Source organism: Chiloscyllium punctatum, chromosome 5 (genome assembly GCF_047496795.1).
Source record: "Chiloscyllium punctatum isolate Juve2018m chromosome 5, sChiPun1.3, whole genome shotgun sequence".
In the NCBI taxonomy this organism is placed as follows: domain Eukaryota; kingdom Metazoa; phylum Chordata; class Chondrichthyes; order Orectolobiformes; family Hemiscylliidae; genus Chiloscyllium; species Chiloscyllium punctatum.
Genome location: NC_092743.1, coordinates 116,046,879 through 116,066,773, shown reverse-complemented (window position 1 = coordinate 116,066,773; position 19,895 = coordinate 116,046,879). Strand labels below are relative to the sequence as shown.

The 19,895-nt window shown below is 41.7% G+C and overlaps 1 protein-coding gene across 1 annotated transcript in view; it reads left to right on the top strand.

Annotated features, from left to right (window-relative positions):
- cdk13 (cyclin dependent kinase 13) overlaps positions 1 to 19,895 on the top strand; it is a 77,633-nt gene that overhangs the window by 40,914 nt on the left and 16,824 nt on the right. The window contains exons 9-12 of the mRNA XM_072571164.1: positions 3,168 to 3,245; positions 5,203 to 5,319; positions 8,124 to 8,255; positions 10,442 to 10,641. Of these exons, the coding sequence (XP_072427265.1) occupies positions 3,168 to 3,245; positions 5,203 to 5,319; positions 8,124 to 8,255; positions 10,442 to 10,641 (527 nt within the window). The remainder of the gene's footprint in view (positions 1 to 3,167; positions 3,246 to 5,202; positions 5,320 to 8,123; positions 8,256 to 10,441; positions 10,642 to 19,895) is intronic.

The following is a 19,895-nucleotide window of genomic DNA, read 5'->3' as shown; positions in this document are numbered from 1 at the left end:
CATTCCCATGGTCTTGACACCAGACTTTGTCCTGTGAAGTAAACTGTCTCTCTTGATTGGAGGAATCTTGTCTCCAGCATTTGTATTCCTGATGCCGTTCCCCTGATAGGTCTGGGATGATCAGATTTAACCTGGTACAGAGTCTTCTCCCCATCAGTAACTCTGCTGGAGTTAACCATGTAATTGCGTGAAGCATCCTACAATCAAACAGAAGCAAGGACAGTTTGTATCAAGTGAAGCTGTTGATGTTTTCTTTAAGCTGGTCTTCAGAGTTTGGAATGCTCTTTCTTCCAGATCATTGGATGATGGATGGTATGGAGCTGTCCTTAAATACTGAATGAGGTACTCAAATTCCCTGCTGGTAAATGATGGACCGATGTCTGTGACCAATACCTCCAGGAGCCTGTGTATTGCAAAAGATGCTATTAACCTTTCAGTCATTGTGTCCCTCTGTTTGACAAATAAACTTGAATGCACATCCAATTACTTTGAATGGGTTAAATGACTGAGGACAAAACCCGTGAAAGGACCAGCAAAGTCACCGTCTACATGATTGAGTCTCTGTCCGTCTCTGTCTGTCTCTGTCTCCTCCCCCCTCCCCTCCCCTCCCCCCCCCCCTCCCCTCCCCTCCCCTCCCCCCCCCCCCCCCCCTCCCCTCCCCCCCCCCCCCCTCCCCCCCCCCCCCTCCCCCCCCCCCCCTCCCCCCCTCCCCTCCCCCCCTCCCCCCCTCCCCCCCCTCCCCTCCCCTCCCCTCCCCTCCCCCCCCCCCCTCCCCCCCCTCCCCTCCCCTCCCCTCCCCTCCCCCCCCCCCCCCCCCCCTCCCCTCCCCCCCCCCCCCTCCCCCCCTCCCCTCCCCCCCCCCCCCTCCCCCCCTCCCCCCCCTCCCCTCCCCTCCCCCCCCCCCCCCTCCCCTCCCCCCCTCCCCCCCCTCCCCTCCCCTCCCCCCCCCCCCCCTCCCCTCCCCCCCCCCCCCCTCCCCTCCCCTCCCCCCCCCCCCCCCCTCCCCTCCCCCCCTCCCCCCCCTCCCCTCCCCTCCCCCCCCCCCCCCTCCCCTCCCCCCTCCCCCCCCCCCTCCCCCCCCCCCTCCCCCCCCCCCTCCCCTCCCCCCCCCCCCCTCCCCCCCCTCCCCCCCCTCCCCCCCCCCCTCCCCTCCCCCCCCCCCCTCCCCCCCCTCCCCTCCCCTCCCCTCCCCTCCCTCCCCCCCCCCCCCCCCCCCCTCCCCTCCCCCCCCCCCCCTCCCCCCCTCCCCTCCCCCCCCCCCTCCCCCCCTCCCCCCCCTCCCCTCCCCTCCCCCCCCCCCCCCTCCCCTCCCCCCCTCCCCCCCCTCCCCTCCCCTCCCCCCCCCCCCCCCTCCCCTCCCCTCCCCCCCCCCCCCTCCCCTCCCCCCCTCCCCCCCCTCCCCTCCCCTCCCCCCCCCCCCCCCTCCCCTCCCCCCTCCCCCCCCCCTCCCCCCCCCCCTCCCCCCCCCCCTCCCCTCCCCCCCCCCCCCCCCTCCCCCCCTCCCCTCCCCCCCCCCTCCCCTCCCCCCCCCCCCCCCTCCCCCCTCCCCCCCCCCCCCCCCCTCCCCCCTCCCTCCCCCCTCCCCCCTCCCTCCCCCCTCCCCCCCCCCTCCCCTCCCCCCTCCCCCCACCCCCCTCCCCCCCCCCCTCCCCTCCCCCCCCTCCCCCCCCCCCCCCTCCCCCCCCCCCTCCCCTCCCCCCCCCCCCCCTCCCCTCCCCCCCCCTCCCCTCCCCCCCCCCCCCCCCCCCCTCCCCCCCTCCCCCCCCCCCCCGTGGGTATTCATTGTAGCATACCTCTGGGAATCCTCATCTAATTGCAATTGTAGGTACGCATGACTCACGTCTAGCTTCATGAATGACAGCCCCCCTTCCTGTTTTACTTATGTCTTCCTTGCGAGGGATTGGATATTTATCCAACTGTGAAAACCAGTTCAAAAGTTGAAAGTCCCACAACGTTGAACCCACCTGTTGAGCTTCACAATTGGTGCAACTAGTGCTGCTCATACCACAAACTGTATTAGTTTAATGATTCTTTCACCTTCCAATTTTCTGTTTTCTGCTTCTACCTTTGTTTGGAAGGCAAATGGAACTGGACGGACCTTGCAGAATTGGTATTTAATTAGGTCTTCACTCAGACAGCCAGTTTCTAATTGTAAATTGTTGAGCCAATTAAGTTGGACCTCCCTCAACCAATTTTGCTCCATCTGGCTGGGGCCCAGCCTTTTACTGCAATCAGTGGTAACTGAATCAGTTGCTTCTCATCAGAGATTGGAACCTTTTAATCTATAAGGGTTTCCTGCTCTAGATTCTCAGCCTGGCTGAGGTCGTATGCAAGCATGAGGGTTGGAGTGAATTTTGGTCAAGACTAGTTCCACTATGAACTGGGTAACCACTTAACCAGACATTTAATTTAATTGGCTTTGGTTTAGATGTTGCTAAGCAATTTATCTGTTCCAAACCAACGATAAATAGACTTTAGACTCTCCTGGATACAAACCTATGAGTTCTCTTACTCAATTCAGGCCTAATACTCCCTTGCTATCTAGAACCCACATTCCAACAGTGGCCTGCGTTTTTGGATCCTCAAGAAAATTTTTAACCAAGCCTTGGCCAAACAGTTTTGTTTTGGGTTCTTGCTGTGGGCTGAACTAGGATATGTCCCAATTGAGGCTATGCAATTGTCTTCCTTCAAGTGATGTTTCTGACACTCGGTTTGGCGACGGTGTTCACTTCCATTGGTATACCCTGTAACTCATAAACTGCACTCGCCACATTTTCTCATGAGAATGTCACTTGCAGTGTCTGTTTAAAATCCAGTTGGGCTTCAGCTAGTAGGCAATTTTGCATGGTAACACCATTAGTTCTACTCTTGCCACTGAAATAATTCCCCAAAGGCCAGTATCTGTCACCAAGTCACCCTTTACATGTGCATAATGTGCACCCCTGTTTATATGTCACTCGGAGAACTCCCTTACTGGGCCTGTTAACCTCATCCAATCAGGGAAACTCATTGAGAGTCACCTGGTTGACCTCATTATAATCACTACATTGGCTGTCAGAAAAAAAATCAGAAGGAAGTGTTCTGTCATCTCGTAAACAACTCGGCATGTCGATACTCAAAGCTGGTATGCATGTAGGTTCTTAAAGCTAATATTTTATTTCATGCAGATGTATTTTGGGCGAGCTTTTTACTAAAAAGCCTATCTTCCAAGCAAATCAAGAACTTGCTCAATTGGAGTTGATCAGGTAGGTGCTCTTGTTACTAAAATGTCCTTTAATATTCAGAATTTGTGTTCAGATTTGCAATCAGTATTAATACTCTAAATTAATATCTGCCATTTTAAAAGAAATTTGCTTGCTCTGCATTATGCACCATTCTATATGGTAACCTTTGAGCTCCAGTTCACTTCTATTTCTTGATTCCTGATTTCTTCTATTTGTACTTGTTAGTGAATAAATACCAGAATGAGAATACAGCTAAATCTGTTACAATTAACAGCTTGAGCATCCTTCTACAGCTGCCTCACAGCGCCTGAGACCCGGGTTCAATTCCCGCCTCAGGCGACTGACTGTGTGGAGTTTGCACGTTCTCCCCGTGTCTGCGTGGGTTTCCTCCGGGTGCTCCGGTTTCCTCCCACACTCCAAAGATGTGCAGGTCAGGTGAATTGGCCATGCTAAATTGCCCGTAGTGTTAGGTAAGGGGTAGATGTAGATGTACATGTAGGGGTATGGGTGGGTTACGCTTCGGCGGGGCGGTGTGGACTTGTTGGGCCGAAGGGCCTGTTTCCACACTGTAAGTAATCTAATCTAAGTAATCTAATCTAATCTAATGTAAGCTGAGCCACAACCTTTATGATGGTATATGTATGCATGGATAACCATGTCCTGGATGAGTCAGCATTACCCCATGTAGTACATTAAAATACAGTTGCAAAAGCCAAATTGTCAGTTCTTTGTTGGAGTTGTCTAGCCATTTCGCCTAAATATCTATCTTAAAATTTCAGTTAACATTAGTTTAAATATTCAGTTTCAATATGAGTGCTTCCAAATTTGCTGAAACCACACTAGCACTTCTCATCTGCAGTACACACCTACTATATGTAAACTTTGTAACACACAATTTCGTGAGAATCTAAAAGTGCCTGTGAAAATATCCTGCTCAGTGCCTTGTATGTTCTTTTATATATGAGTCTGTATGCTTTCAAACATTTCCAAAAGCTGCAATTCATACAATTGCACATGCTTCCAGCTAAAATGTACCAAAGCATGATAGTTTATCAAATTACCATCCTGTTAATAAATGAATTTGTCAGATATGGGCAGGACATATTTTCAACATTATTCAGAGCAAGGGAACACAACACACTAAATTTTACAATTCCCCATACACACAGTTGAGCAATAATCACGTCCCAACACCAATCAGAGTTTTTAGTGACAATTGCCTAACTCCCTATCACCAGTTGCATTGAGAATGTGGTGGTAGGCTGCATATTGTCCGACTTTATCAACCACACCACTTGGTAATGTTCAAAACAAATAGTGAGTATCCACCTGTGGGAAATGTGGCTGACTATTAAATTATTGGCCAAGAAAATCGCTCTAAATGAGCCATATTCATTGCTGAGGTAGTATGTAAATCACCTCTTATTGGTCTCTAATACCCATCTGTTGGTTTCTTTGGTTTGAGCTGTTGATCTGCTCCTTCTGGTGAGGAGAATTAAGTGGAAATGTCATTTAGTAACAATATAGCTGGGGCACAACAAATTACATCACAACCAATTATTTGCCATGCAGCCATTCAAAAGCAACACAATGAGACCACAGTCTAGTTTCTGCTCAAAGGGACCTCTTTTTCACTGTTAAGCTACATAATGCACCTGACATTTGTAGGCATTGTGGTTCACAGTCTAGTTCTTCAATGGCCACAACTTTTAAGTTAGGGTCTTGTCCACTAGATCACAGGCACTTTAATTTGAACCTCCTGGGCATGCAATACTTTTATCTTACCAAGACAAAGTAGAAAAGTTTTTGCCAGCCATGTTCTACTTGTTGGTTTCTTAATGTGGGTGAAGTGGTACTTGGGATTTAAATACAAATGCTAGCTTTAGATAAGCTAAGGTTGGGAAACCTAATATGAAAGCAATACCACCTACAGAAAAACAGTTGTTAGCATTCAACTTGTTTCATATTTTTCCAATAGCCGAATCTGTGGTAGCCCGTGTCCAGCGGTGTGGCCTGACGTGATTAAACTACCTTATTTCCACACCATGAAACCAAAGAAACAGTATCGCAGAAGATTAAGAGAAGAATATTCTTTGTAAGTGTACTGCTGAAGACACACTTCGGAATCTGGGAGATTATTGGTGCAGTCTTTGTTAATCCTGTTCATACCACTGTGCACCTAAGAGAACCACCTTGAATTAGGCATCAGAAGTAAAAAGTTATTGCTTTTTAGGAAAGTTTTAAGTGGCTAAAAGAAAGATCTTCGAGAAAGTTTCAAAATCATAGAAGGATTTAAAGGATAGATAGTAATAGTTTCGATGAGATGGTGAATCTGTGATGAAGGTGGTTAGATTGAGGGATATTAGAAGACTGAAGAGGCAAGCTAGATAATCCTTAAAATTTACTGAAATATGGATTGGTTTACCACAGGTAGCTGTTAAAATGTGACTGATATTGTTTATAAGGGGTGAGTTAAGTATTTTTAAAGGCAGAAATATAAAAATATGGAATAGTCTAGAGAAATGTGATTACAGCAGATTGAAGAGGTAGTACTGATGAATTAACAGATGCCAATTTCCTGTTGTGTTTTAGAGACTAACTCTAGTGATATAAGGAAGGACTTAATATTGCTCACCTAATTAGGAAGCTTGGTTAGGTTTTTCGTGAATCTGAGAGAAAATCCAGTCTGCTAGGTAAAATGAGGCCAGAACTTTGGAAACAGAAACGTTTTCCATTCCATTTTTTCCACTTCCCCTTAGGAGTCTGATTCTAATCCAGATTAGATTTGTTTTAGAAAATAAATTCTGATTTATTTCCAGTTTAGAAGATGGTTAAATACCCTCAAACCTATAATCAATTCAGTTCATACATGTTCTTGACTAATCTAAAAGCCAATGATTGTTCTACCTTGCAGAAACTGAGCGCTAAATTTCAGTCACTTCCTCCTGTTTTCACTGGGTTTATGACCCTATCACTGAATTATAAGATGTTGTTTCCAGGATTGTCACTGATCTCGTCTCCTCTGAATATTTTCCCACCTCATTGGCTCCTAATCCAAATCTATCTGCTTTTACCTCCTTCCCAAAATCCACAAGTCGGTCAGGTCTGGCAGACTAATCATTTCAGCCTGTTCCTACTTTGAACATCTTTCTTACTATCTTAATTCTAGTTGTGGTTCTTTTGAAAGCTTTACATGAGTTTGGACCCTAGCTGTCACCTCTTCACCGTGGTGGGGGGGAAATGTGCCCACAAATCTTTGTCTATTATATTGATAATGTCAGCAAAACTACTTCCTGTTGTTGCCTAGAATTGAAAAAGTTAATCAGTTTTCTTCCAATTTCCATCCTCCTTCCACTTGGTCCATCTCTGACACTTCTTTCGACTGTTTTTTGGAATATGCTTTTCATGAATAATTCATTGCAAAATCTCACCCTTCACAGTTATCTTGTATTTGCCAGGATCCCATTCTCTTTTGCCCCTTTCCATTACATTGTTCCAATGATGCCACCTTCTACTGTGGTGTCTCTGACATGTTCTCTTTTATCCTCAACTGAGGATTTTTCACTGTTTTCCCACCACCATGGGTAACGGGGTCCTCTACAGTGCCTGACCTATCTCATGCACTTTTGCCTTACCCCTATCCTTTCTGCACTAGTCTCTGTATTCAAAGGATCGGTTTCTGCCATTTCAGCCAACTCCAGCAGCATACCACTACTAAACATATCTTACATTCCCCTCCATTTATCTGCATTTTGCAGTATCACCCTCTGTGACACTGTGGTTCACTCTCCCCTTGCTTTCAAGACTTCCTCACTCACCCATGCCACTTGCCTTGCAATCAGAAGAGGTATCACACTTGACCATTCACCTTCACCCTCCTGCCTGACCAGGCCCCCAAACATGTGATCCAGTGTAGTAGCATTTTACATCTACTTTCAATTTAGTAGAAACTGGTGACTGCATTATGAAACATATCCGCTCTAACATAAGAATAACCCAGACCTTCTATGTGCTTGTCATTTGAATGATTCCCCCTTGCTGTCATTGAGATTTCTGTCTTGGGGATGACTATATTATTCCAATGAAATCAGCACAAGTTAGAAGAATAGAGCCATATTTTCAGCTTAGTCACTTTACACCCTGTAGCCATCAGTATTGAATTCCACAACTTCAGAATATGAGCTCTGTATACCACTTTTTCTTACGTGCCCCAACCTCTCCTGGCCATGCCTTGATTGTGAATTGCTGGTTATGCCTTGAGCAGAGTGGACGCTTTTTCATAGGTAGTATTTTCACCCGTTTTCCATATCTCACTCCTTTACTATCATTGTTTTTGTCTTTGCGATGGGCGTGACCATCATCTGTTTCACTTCTCCTCCTCTCTGTCACTAACGTAAAACAATTATTTTCCAACTCCTTTCAGTTCCATAGAAGAGTCATACTGAAATTAAGCATTAGCTCGGCTTCTGTCTCAATACAGGCTGCCAGCCATGCAACCTTCTCATCCCTTTCTCTTTTTATATCAGACAAAGATTACCTGCACAAATACCTGCTCATTGCACTGAATGCCATAAGTTGTCACCTTTTAAGCTCCCTTAACATTTTTGTTCTTTTGTGTGAAATCCTCTGGTTGTTAGCTTTAATTAGTGTGGATGCATTCCTGTTGTTAAGATTCATCCTTTCAAAGGAGAGTTTGATTCCTATTTAATTACCCACGAGCATAGTGTATCCACATGTTTTTATTTTTTTTTGGTGCTTTCATAAGTTGGGAGGTGGCACCCTTTGTGCTTTTGTTTCCAGTAGAATCAGTAATATACATTTAAGCTGTGTGTTTGTGTCTGAGATTTCTGAAGATTGAGGTTTGGGTTACTTTTCCACTTGCAATTGTGTTTTTTCCAGTATTCCAGCAACTGCTCTGGATCTCTTTGATCACATGTTAGCTCTGGATCCCAGTAAACGCTGCACTGCTGAACATGCCCTTCAGTCTGATTTCCTGAGAGAAGTGGATCCTACAAAAATGCCACCACCCGAGTAAGTTGCTCTCAAAATGCTAAGCACGTTAATAGAAATTCTCAAATAATACCAAGATGAGAAAAAGGCCTATCTGGTTTGTATCAATTTTTACCACTCTAGTGCAGTAAATGCCAGTTGAGAAGTGCTCTGATCCATTCAACCTACTCTACAACTACAACTTAGTTGGCTTCTAAAGGAAGCCAGGGAGGAACTAACAGCTGCTCTGGGGATCATTTTCCAATCCTTATGAGATACCAATGGACTGAAGTTCTGCCAGCATTATTTAAAGAAGGTGCAAGGAATAGGCTAAATAACGAAAGACTGGTCAGTCTGACCTCAATGGTGGAGAAAATTATTGGAGTCAATATTGAAAGAAAGGATTAACTGTTAAATGAACAGACATAGATCAATCAGGAATACTCAGCATGGTTTCATTTAAGAGAAGATCATGTCTTCGTAACAGTTGAACTTTTTGAACAAGTAACAGTGAATGCTTGACGTTAGTGTAGTGCAATTGGTCGACATGGATTTTAATTAGGCATTTGACATGGTAGACTAGTCAGAAAAATTAAAGTCATGGGATGCAGTGAATATGGCGAGTTGAATCCAAAATTGGTTCAGTAACAGGACTGATTTATACTTAAATGTAGGAGGCATAATTGGGAAATTTGCAGGGAACACAAAAACTGGCCTGATAGATGATCAGGAAGAGGGTGATTGTTGATTGCAGAAAGATTTTGTTTGGTCAGAAAAGTGGCAAATAGAATTTAATCTGAAGAAGTCGGAGTTTTTGCATTTGTGGGAGGCAAACTAAGCAAGGGATTACACAGTGAATGAGAGGCTATTGACAGGGGTAAAAGGAAATGAGAGACCATAAAAGTGTCCTGTCCAAAGATTCTTGAAGATGGTAGGATAAATGGATAAGTTGTTAAAATAGGCATTTGGGATGTTTTCTTTATTGGGCAAAATTAGGAATGTAATCCTTGAACTATAAGACACTGGTTAGCCCACAACTGGAGTTTTGAGTGTAGTTTTAGTCACCATATTACAGGAAGAACCATAATCGCTCTAGGGAAAGTATGGGAGATTTAGAAGATTGTTGTTGGATCTTGAAAATCACAATTATGCAGAAAGATAGGATACCAACCCTAGCCTATCCATAGAGCAGAGGAGACTGAGGTGTACAAAGTAATGAAGAACTTTGATGCAGTTCAGAGAGAAGGCATGTTTTCCCTAGCAGCAAGATCAGTTAGCAGACGGTGCAGATTTAAGATGGTTAGTGAAAGGATTAATGCAGAAATGATACAAATGTTTTCACTTAACGGGTAATGGCTGTCAAGAATTCACTGCCCAGTTTGGTGGTGGAGTCTGAATGTGTCAACTCCTCTAAAAGGAATATCGATCTGCACCTGAAAGGCTATAATCTGCCAGGCCCCAGACCAAATGCTGCTAAATGGGATTAGCATTGGTGATTGGTTTATTGAGTCATTGCAGGCATGGACTAAATGGCTACATTCTGTTTTGTGACCTTTCTATGGTTTTATTTTTGACACTTTTTTTTATTAAGTGTTGAATTGTAGTGAGTTAAGCAGGCAAATAGTTGGTATAGACAGAAGTTTGGTCAGGGGTTGTCTACTGCTGCTTCCTGTTCTGATCTAAATTTTCTTCCCAACCTGCTACCGACAGTTTGTTGACATCTCTGATTTCTTTCCCTTCTGTTGTGAATATGCGGATTGTAGAGTGGTAGAGAAATGGTCATAGTTCCTGGAAAAACAGTGAAAGGACAATTCAATTTGTTGCACCTGTTTTCTTTGACAGGCATCAAATCCATTTTTAAAAATGTATTTTTATTATCGATCTCTGTCTGCAATTGACTTGCTTTGTTGCAACTTTGAATATATTAGTACAGATCCGAATCAGTATCTGTCTCTCCACTGTCATGAATTGATCACCTTAAACCTGTTCCTGTTGCCTCATCGATGAAACAAAATATGCCTTATAGATATAGTAAGCATTTTTTTTTTGGGAAGAGTTATTTTGTATCTCCATTATAAGCAAGAAGTTTGTAGTGGGGCTAAGTGCCTGAAGCAGTATTAGTTAGGATCAGCAATCTCAGATGACAGAAATTTGAACAAGGTTGATGAAGGACATATGTAACTGCCAGTGTTTATTGTGCTAACTGTAAGAATGTTGTCTCTTTGCAGCCTACCACACTGGCAAGATTGCCATGAATTATGGAGCAAAAAGCGGCGAAGACAGAAACAGTCTGGAATTAGTGATGATGCAGCACCTAAAGTTCCTCGTAAGGATTCTGCTTTAGGCATGGATGACAGCAGGAGCAACACACCTCAAGGCTTGCAGCTTTCTCAACATAAAACTCAGGGCAATTCCAGTATAGGAATAGGTCAGTGATAACTCTGCTTTCTGTTGGCTTCTCCCATTTTCTGTTGTGTCTCATGTCCAATAATAAAAGGGCCTGGAGTGTAAATGTATCTTCAGTGTGTCTCCACATTCTGTACTCCAAACTCAACTTAGTCTGTAGAATTTTTCAAATAAAGCATACTGTGGTCTAAACAACACTGGTGGTAGACAGTGAAAAAAAATCACTGGCACATACAAATCGTATCCAAGTCAAACGGTTTCTCAAGTCAAATGTTGAACAAATTCAGTGCCACATGACTGGATGAATTTTCTCTTAAGCAAGGTATTCCTCTTCCTCCTCTTCCTCTTCCTCTTCCTCTTCTTCCTCTTCCTCTTCCTCTTCCTCCTCTTCCTCTTCCTCCTCTTCCTCTTCCTCTTCCTCTTCCTCTTCCTCTTCCTCTTCCTCTTCCTCTTCCTCTTCCTCTTCCTCTTCCTCTTCCTCTTCCTCTTCCTCTTCCTCTTCCTCCTCCTCCTCCTCCCCCTCCTCCACTACCACCACCTCCTCCACTACCACCACCTCCTCCACTTCCACCCCCTCTCACCCCCCCAAACTCACTCTCTGGCCTTGTCTGTCTCTGTTGCTCTCTCTTGCATTCGTGCGTATGCTCTCTCGTGTTCTTGCTCTGTGCCTCCCGCCCTGCCGCTGTCCCTGTCTCTCTTTCCTGGATATTTATGTAAGTGTCTTCCACTTATTTCATTTGCACCTTTTTTGTTTAGCCCTTTCATAATTCCTGCCTTGTTTCATTGCAAGTGATTCAATTCTCTCCTTGGGGTTGGGCCTTCCTTCATGAGTCATGTTAATCCTCAGCTTTTTGGATATATAAACTAACCTCTCTTTGTGACTCCATGTGTCTTTGTAATTTATTTTGCTTGATTTAACTTGGTAATGCTGTCATCTCTTAAGTCAAAAAGTTGTAAGTAGAAACTGTGCCCCACTACAGGACTTGAACACACATCTGGGCCAACATGAGGGAATGCTACATTGTTAGAAGTCCTATCCTTTGAATCAGACATTCGATAAAGGTCTCTTCTGTGTTCATGTGTGCATTAAAAATCCCTTGCAGTATTAAGAGAAGAACTGTAATGTTCACTTGATATTCTCTGTCATCTAATAACACATTTACTCAGTTATACCTAAAAATGTTAGTTTTTGGGGGGATTTAGGCATACAGTTTGTTTTATACAGAGTAACACAGTATGCGTGGAGGATGCATTCAATTGCTTTCTTTATTATTTGACTTTGCAGTGATATTTCACAAAACCAGTATTCTTGCGCGGTCAAGAGACTCTTTAGCCATGTTTTGCAATCACTGTCAGTAAAGATTTTGACCTGCTAATTTGACCACTCAATAATACAGGAAGCTGTACGCTTATTTGGATTCCAGTTTGCATTTTCAACTCCTCTCTGGATGTCTGGTGGGTAAACAGGAACATTATTTTAATTTGAGCCAGAATTATAAAGCACTTGCTGCATTGTTCTTGAGATGTCAGGACACAACATGCAACTGATGCACTTGTACTGCAAGTACTGACATAAAGGATATCATTTTCATAAATTCCACGAAAGATTATTGTATGGATCTGTTTTTCAGTGCGCATCCAGCAAAATCTAGTTAAAATGTAACAGGACATCGTTTTGCTTGTTGCATTTGAGCTAGACTGCAAGTCATTCCAATTATGCTGCTTTTCCTGTTTGTGGTGTGCTGACTACATTACACAATGCATGGGCCAGAATTCCAATAAACTGCTTAGTTTTTTTTATTAAGGTGACATAAGGCATATGTCCTGTAGATTCAAGTTTAGATCTTAGTTTTGATTTCATATTGTAAGGGTCAGTCATAAAATGTGGTCCACTGCATTCACTTTTGCTAACAGTTTTGGTTTTTTGTTGATATCCGTAGTTGTGCTGGTTCTGTGTTATATTCAAATAAATGGTAAAACTAAAGTCTGTTTTTTTTTGTGAATTTGAAGTGTACAAAACTTTTAGATTCTGGCGTAAATTTACCATTATATTTTTATCATCGTATTGACCATGTTAACAGATAAAATTTGAGTTGTTTTCCCATAATTAGTGTGTTCGAAGCAGTGTAAAATGTTGAGCACAAACTTCAGGAAGAAGTATGCACACCTAATCTCCTACCTTGGAATAAAACTTTTTTCCCCAATATGAAACTCATGTTGAAAATTTGTAGCAATGAACAGGCTGATGGAGGCCATAGTTTGTATGTAGCTTTTAAACTTGGGTTTATGCCAGCTTTTAAAATGGGTCCCTGTAGAAACAGCATTTCTGACTGAAATTTCTATTCACCACAGCAATTTTATAGATGCTTTAAAGTTTGGACACACTTTCTGTATTTTACCCCATACTTGCATTATGCTGAGAGTGTTAGTTGCACATTTAAGTGTAAGAATTATAAAAATGTAAAAAAGTAGTAATATATCAGGATTTTATAATTCCCTAAGATTACTGGTGTGAAATGCTCACATTTTTTCTAATGTCGTCATTTGCCATGCAATGAGGCATTATTAAGCTCATGGGAAAAACTGGGTCTGGAACAACATTCTTTGGCATCGCTACTATTATCCATAGAATAAGTCTAAGAAATTATAGACCAGTTCTGTAAGAAAAGGAAGGAAAAGTAGTGGATCTTTATTCAAAGATGTAGTAGAAAACATCAAGAAACTGATATAATGGGTAGTCAGCACAGGTTTCAAAAATGGAAGATCGTGCTTTAACTGTTTCATATTCTTTCAAAAATGTAAACAATCATAATATACTTGCAGGCTGGCTACTTAATTTCAAAGGAGATTCAGTGTAACACTTCACAAAGAGGGAAGGGGGGGTGGAAATGATTAAGGAGGTCATTTAATACTTGGAAAATGTGTATCTAAGAGAGAAGGATTTAGGGTTCCAGAGACTTCAATCAGTAACAGCAGCAATGTAGGTTAATAATGCCACTTTAAAATAAAATGGCTCTCTAAAGGGATAAAATTGAGAAGCAGCAAGATTAAAATTTGTTTGGAGCACATTATTATAAACAGCTGTGGTCTCCATATTGTAAAGTTATTATCTCTGTACTGGAGAGGGTCAAAAGATATTTTCCAAGAATGTCCCAGAGCTGAGACTTTATACCTGTGATGAAATATTGAACAAGCTGACTTCTTTTCTCTTTTCTAGAGAAGATTTGAGCAATGACCTTGAGGGATCATTAAGATAATGAAAGGTATTTTCATTTGCAGAGTGGTGATCATAACAAGGACTTAAAAAAAAAAAGGTAGTTGCCAATAAATTCAGCAGGACATTCAAGAACAGCTTATTTTCTCCGAGTCCAATTGCAATGTGGAATTCTACCACGTGATATAATTTGTCCTTTGCCTTGGATGAGTCTTTGAAGTGTTTTATGTCATCTTGACATGGATATCTGGGGCAGTGACTATGATCAAATTCACCATATTCAGTCTATACAAATAATTTTCATTCAGTGACTTAAAAATAATGAAAACATTATACTGCCCTCTTCAGTAACTTGTCTTGTTAAATTAACTGCTCTGAATTCTGATCAAGAGCTGCTTTTTCTGGCCTTTCCAAACATAGCATCTTTTCTAGCAGATGCAACATTATTTCCTTCTATCTTATTACTCAAGTAGGGATTAGAGTTTTTGTGACAATCCACACTAACAAACCATGTTTTGTTTCGTGCCTGAAGAAAATTACTTCCTATTCATCAGATTAAGAATCCTTCATTGTGATCTCTTAAAACCTGAAATATACATTGCATTCTAAGGAAAAAAAATAGCTTTTTTGTAATCCTTTCTGAGAAGCATAATCAAAAAAATCTTGAAATGTAACAAATGAGATTTGAGATGAGTTTTAATTGAGGACAAAAGTAGAGTTAGGGATTTAGATTAAAAGAGGTAAGATCCACTTCGACGATGATATGCTATCATTCGTGAAGCACTGGGTAGGAGGAGGTATTATGTGACATGAAAGGCCAGAGTCAGCAGATAGTGAACAGGAAAAATGACGAATATGTATGTGATATTAGTAGCAGGACAGAGTGAAGTCTGTGAGGACTTAGAACACATTTTCTCCATGGTTTTATGTTTTCAATAAATTATTCAACTTCTGTGATGGTAAAAGTCATTCCTGAACAGAACTTAGTGCAGAACAGGTAATGAACATTGCATTTTGATGTGCTAGAATTATGCAGGCTGTTAATTGAAGCATTGAAAATATTGGATTAGGAAGTGGCAAAAGCTTCACTGGCAATGGACTACAGTAGAATGGAGGCAGGCTTTGATGTGAAAATATGCTATCTTGATGTTTGAATGAATTTGCACAGTTCTGGGTCAAACAAAGTACCAGTGGTAACAAAAAACCAGTATTATGGTGGGGCCAAGAATATTACCTTTAGTTAATACTGAAGAAGTTATGTTTCATATATGACTCAATTCAGTTAATATGGTAATGATTATATGTTTGAGAAATGAAGGTACAACAGCACTGATTTGCCCCACCAGATGTGGAAGGCAAGGTAAAAACAATGACTGCAGATGCTGGAAACCAAATACTGGATTAGTGGTGCTGGAAGAGCACAGCAGTTCAGGCAGCATCCAACGAGCAGTGAAATCAACGTTTCGGGCAAAAGCTAAGGGCTTTTGCCCGAAACGTTGATTTCGCTGCTCGTTGGATGCTGCCTGAACTGCTGTGCTCTTCCAGCACCACTAATCCAGATGTGGAAGGCAGTTCACCACCACCTTGAGCAACTCCGGGTGGGGAACAAGTGTTAGTCTTGCTCATGACGGTTGCTTCCCATGAAAGCCTTGATCAAATCTGGAATGTAGCCATGTACCTGTGGGTGATGTCATTAACGGACAGTTATACAATGAGGAACAATTAGGATACCTAGAATAATTCCATGGGCAACTTTGGTGTTTGCTAAGAGAGAGAGAAATTCTTTTCAGAAGTGCTGTGTTAGATCCTTTGAAGCAGTAGCTACCAAATCCATGCCTCATATGTTGATCATGTGGAAGATATTGGAGAGTCATTCATGTCAAACTCTGGGAAGTGGAGGAGAGATCATTCTTTACCTTGATTGATTTTAGTGTACAGAATAGGAAATTCAGAAGTAAAATTGTTTTCTTTTTAAGATTGAAAAATGATTTAGGATACAGTGTAGGAGCATTAAGAAGGGACTTGGATTCATACAATATTTTTCCTGACATTGGGATGTCCAAAAATGCTGGTATTTATTGCATAACTTACTGCCTGAAATGTGGTGACAACCAAATGTTTAGCCATGTTGATTGAGGGATAATTATTGGTCAGGGCATAGAGAATAATTCCTCTGCTTCTCTTTGATATTGTGCAATGGAATCTTTTTTGACCACTTGAGGGAGCAGGCAAGCCTTGGTTTGAAATTTTATCTGACCTTCCACCAGACCTCTTTCAGTATTGCACTAAAGTACTCATCTAATTTTTTTAAATGTTGAGATGTCTTAAATGGAACTTGAGACCACAACCCCTTTACTCCAGTGAGAGTGCTACAGATTGAGCCACAGCTGGCAATTGGGGGAAGGGAAAAGAAAGGATAAAGAAGAAAAAGGAAGCTTAAATGGTTGCAAACATGACTGCCCTTGCTAGGATGCAGTGTGTGTAGGACCAGATTTGGAGGAAAGCATCCTTAGAGATATGAAAGGAACAAAGTCATGAATGCAATGATAATTTTAGAATTTTTGATTATTTGAATTTAAAGGCTATGTATGCTGTTAAGTTAAGCTTAAGGGTGATGAAAAAACAGGATTTGTAAAGGTTTTGCAAAAATTTATAGCTTTGGTTATGGATGCGTTTGTTAGTTTGCTTGCCAAGACAACCTGCCAGCTCATGAGCAAACCAACAACCAAACAGGATTTGGTACGGGGAGAACGCTGGCAAGTGGAGCTGAAATGCGCATCAGCCATGATTGAATGGCGGAGTGGACTCGATGGGCCGAATGGCCTTACTTCCACTCCTATGTCTTATGGTCTTATGTGGTAAAAAGCATATGACAAGTTCAATGACTGTAGCAAAGAAAGAGATTAAAAATGTGATTATTAAGGAATTATTGAGAAGCAATGTGATTCGTGTCACTGAGGAAAAGGCCTTATAAATGGATCTAAAGGATCTTATGAATGCATATTCACAAATCTTGAAGATTAAAGGACAGATTGAAAAGGCTGTATGTGGTATCCTTCACTTTACAAATAGAGGTATAGTATTAGAACTAAGGGAGCTAATACTAATTAATATATTTATAAAATTCTGGTTGAGTCTGGCTGAAGTATTGTGGGATGATTCCTGGAACCATGTTTGTCGAACGATGTTCAGTCTACCTGAGAGTGAGGTATAAAATAAGTTGTCATATTGTTTGCTTTTGTAATGCAGTCACTGTTATTAATTTGTGCACAGCAAGATCTTCAAAAAAAAACTAAATGATCAGATAATTATTGTTTGATGATGTTGATTGAAGAAAGAATATTAGAGTAGAATCTAGAAAACTTTCCTGCTCATCCTTTGAAAATTCCTAAATTTATTTGTGCTCAAGCAGTGACTGAATCCTTAACTGGTTTTTAAGAAACAGGAAAGTAACATTAAAGGACATAATACACTGCAGTGGATTATCATAGGTCACTAACCAGTGGGGGGAGAGAAGACTAGTGATCACAATATGAAAAAAAATCTTTTCATCTTGCACTCATCAGGGCAATGTGCGAGAATGCCACTTTAAGGGGAAAAAAACAACATTTATGCTATATATGCAAACAATGCTGATTAGTTGGCAAATTAACTGTAATAGATCGAGGCATTGCCATTTGAGAATGCACAGGTTCGTTATGTCTGATGGTAAAGTATGAGGCTTTGCTTAAACTTTAAGCCTGTGCACAAAGAAGTGAGTATAAGCTTGAAAACTGCAGATCAGGCAATCTAATATGAATGGAGAGGTCAGGAAAAGGAAATATCACCTGGAAAGATATGGGTTATAAAGTGAAAGCAGCACAGACTTATTAAAACAAATTGTACTTAACTGTATTAATTAACCTGTTTGAAATGATGGAATGCAGTGGTCGAAGGCAATGTAGCTGACATTTCAAAAAATGGACTTCCAAAAAGCATTCGATAAAGTACCACATGGGCAAATCTGAGGTCCGTGTGATTCAAGGGCATTGGCGAAATGATTGGCCACTGGGCCATTGCACACTTTATTAAAATAATAATAATGACTTGGATGTAGATAGTGCATAACTTCAGAGTTGTAGATGGTATGAAACTTGTAAATATAATAAATTGTAAGAATACAGTAGCAATAGGTTTTAAGGGCACAGATGAAATCTTGTGTGAAGCTATTAATTTTGGTCGTAGGATTGAGAACCAACTTAGACTAATTTGAGTTTCTTGTAGATAAGAGACTTGAGAATATATATTCACACATATTTTGAAGATTAAACAACAAATTGAGAAGGCTGCTATAGATGCACATAATAAGCTTCACTTTAGAGATAACGATACAGTGTATAAAAATGAGGCAATTAATTATTTTTAAAACAGTGCTTGAGTCCAGCTAAAGTATTTTATGATGGAATCCTGCAGTCATGCTTTTGGAAGCATGTTGAAACTAAATGAGACTGTGTGCAGACCAGGATTGTTAGACTGTACCAGAAGTGACAGACTTTGGTTACATTGAGAGACTGGGGAAACTCTGTTTGCGCTCGACAGAGCAGAGGCAGTTATGGGATGACTTGATAGCGTTGTTCAAGGTTTGGATCCAATAAATAACACTGATTTACAATAATTGACAAAAGAATCAGAGCAACATGAAAAAATTAAACTGAAAGGTATGATCCAAATATATTATGAAACATCAGTTGAAATATATTTAATACTCTTGGGTTCTAAAGTGGGTATTATCACCTGAAGCTACAAGTTTGCTTTGTATTTCTATATTGCTATACTCAATAAGACCATTTTAGTTTCATTTTGACTTCTGTGCATGGTGCCGCGTTTTCCAAAAATTGTTTTACACGCTTTTAAGTGAAGCATTTAAAAATCCCGAGGTGAATAGTTCAGTGCTTTAGAAAACAAATGTACAAGTGAGGAAAAATATTGGACCATTGCCTAACTGCAGTGTCTTCTGTAACACCGGAAGGCAGAAACAAAACAAGTTTCATTTTAAGGAGAAAAAGAACTATCCAGAAAGTTAATGCATATGCAGATTTCTTTCAGAGTGAATGGTCGTTCTGAGAGAGAAGAACCTGAAACATCAGTGGTACAGTTTAGCTGGCTCCAAACTTTACACGACGCAAAGCTGTGTGGGAGCATGTACCGAGAGGAAAATGCAGAGACGCTTCTGTGTGATTTGGACAAGTTGAGTGGGCGAATGAATGACTGACAGATTATGTATAATGAGGATAAATGTGAGGTTATCCACTTTGATAGCAAAAACAAATAAATTGGGAAAAAGGAGATGCAATGCGACTTGGGTGCCCTTGAATTGAGTCGCTCAAAGTGAGAATGCAGCTGAAGAAGGCTAATCTTGGCCTTTGCATTGAAAGGATTCAAATACAGGAGCAGGGATGTCTTGGTACAGGGCCTTGGTGAGACCCCACCTGGAACATTGTGTGCAGTTTTGACCTTCTCAGAAGAATGTTCTGGCTACAGAGGGAGTGCAGCAAAGATTTACCAGACTGATGTTTGGCATGGTAGGATTGACATATGAAGAAAGATTGGATTGTTTAGGACTATATTCACCGGAATTTAGAAGAATGAAGGGAAATCACACCGAAACCCATAAATTCTAATGGAGCTAGACAGGTTAAATGCAGGGGGCATGTTCTCTGTCACCAGGGTGTCCAGAACTTGGGTCACCTTCTAAGGAGAAGGGGTAGGCCGTTTGGGACTGAGATGTGGAGAAATTTCTTCACCCAGAGAGTGATGAGCCTGTGGAATTTTCTGCCACAGAAAGTGTTTGAGGTTAAAACATTAAATGTTTTCAACTAAGAATGAGATATAGCAGTTGGGGCTAAAGGGATCAAAAGCTATGGAGAGGAACCAGGATCAGGGTACTGAGTGGATGATCAACCATTGATCATATTGAACAGCAGAGCCGGCTCAAATGGCCTACTTCTAACCCTATTTTCCATGCTTCATGACAGTCATGCAGGTGAAAATAAGTCTTGAGTGGCTTAGAAGTTAGTAGGAGA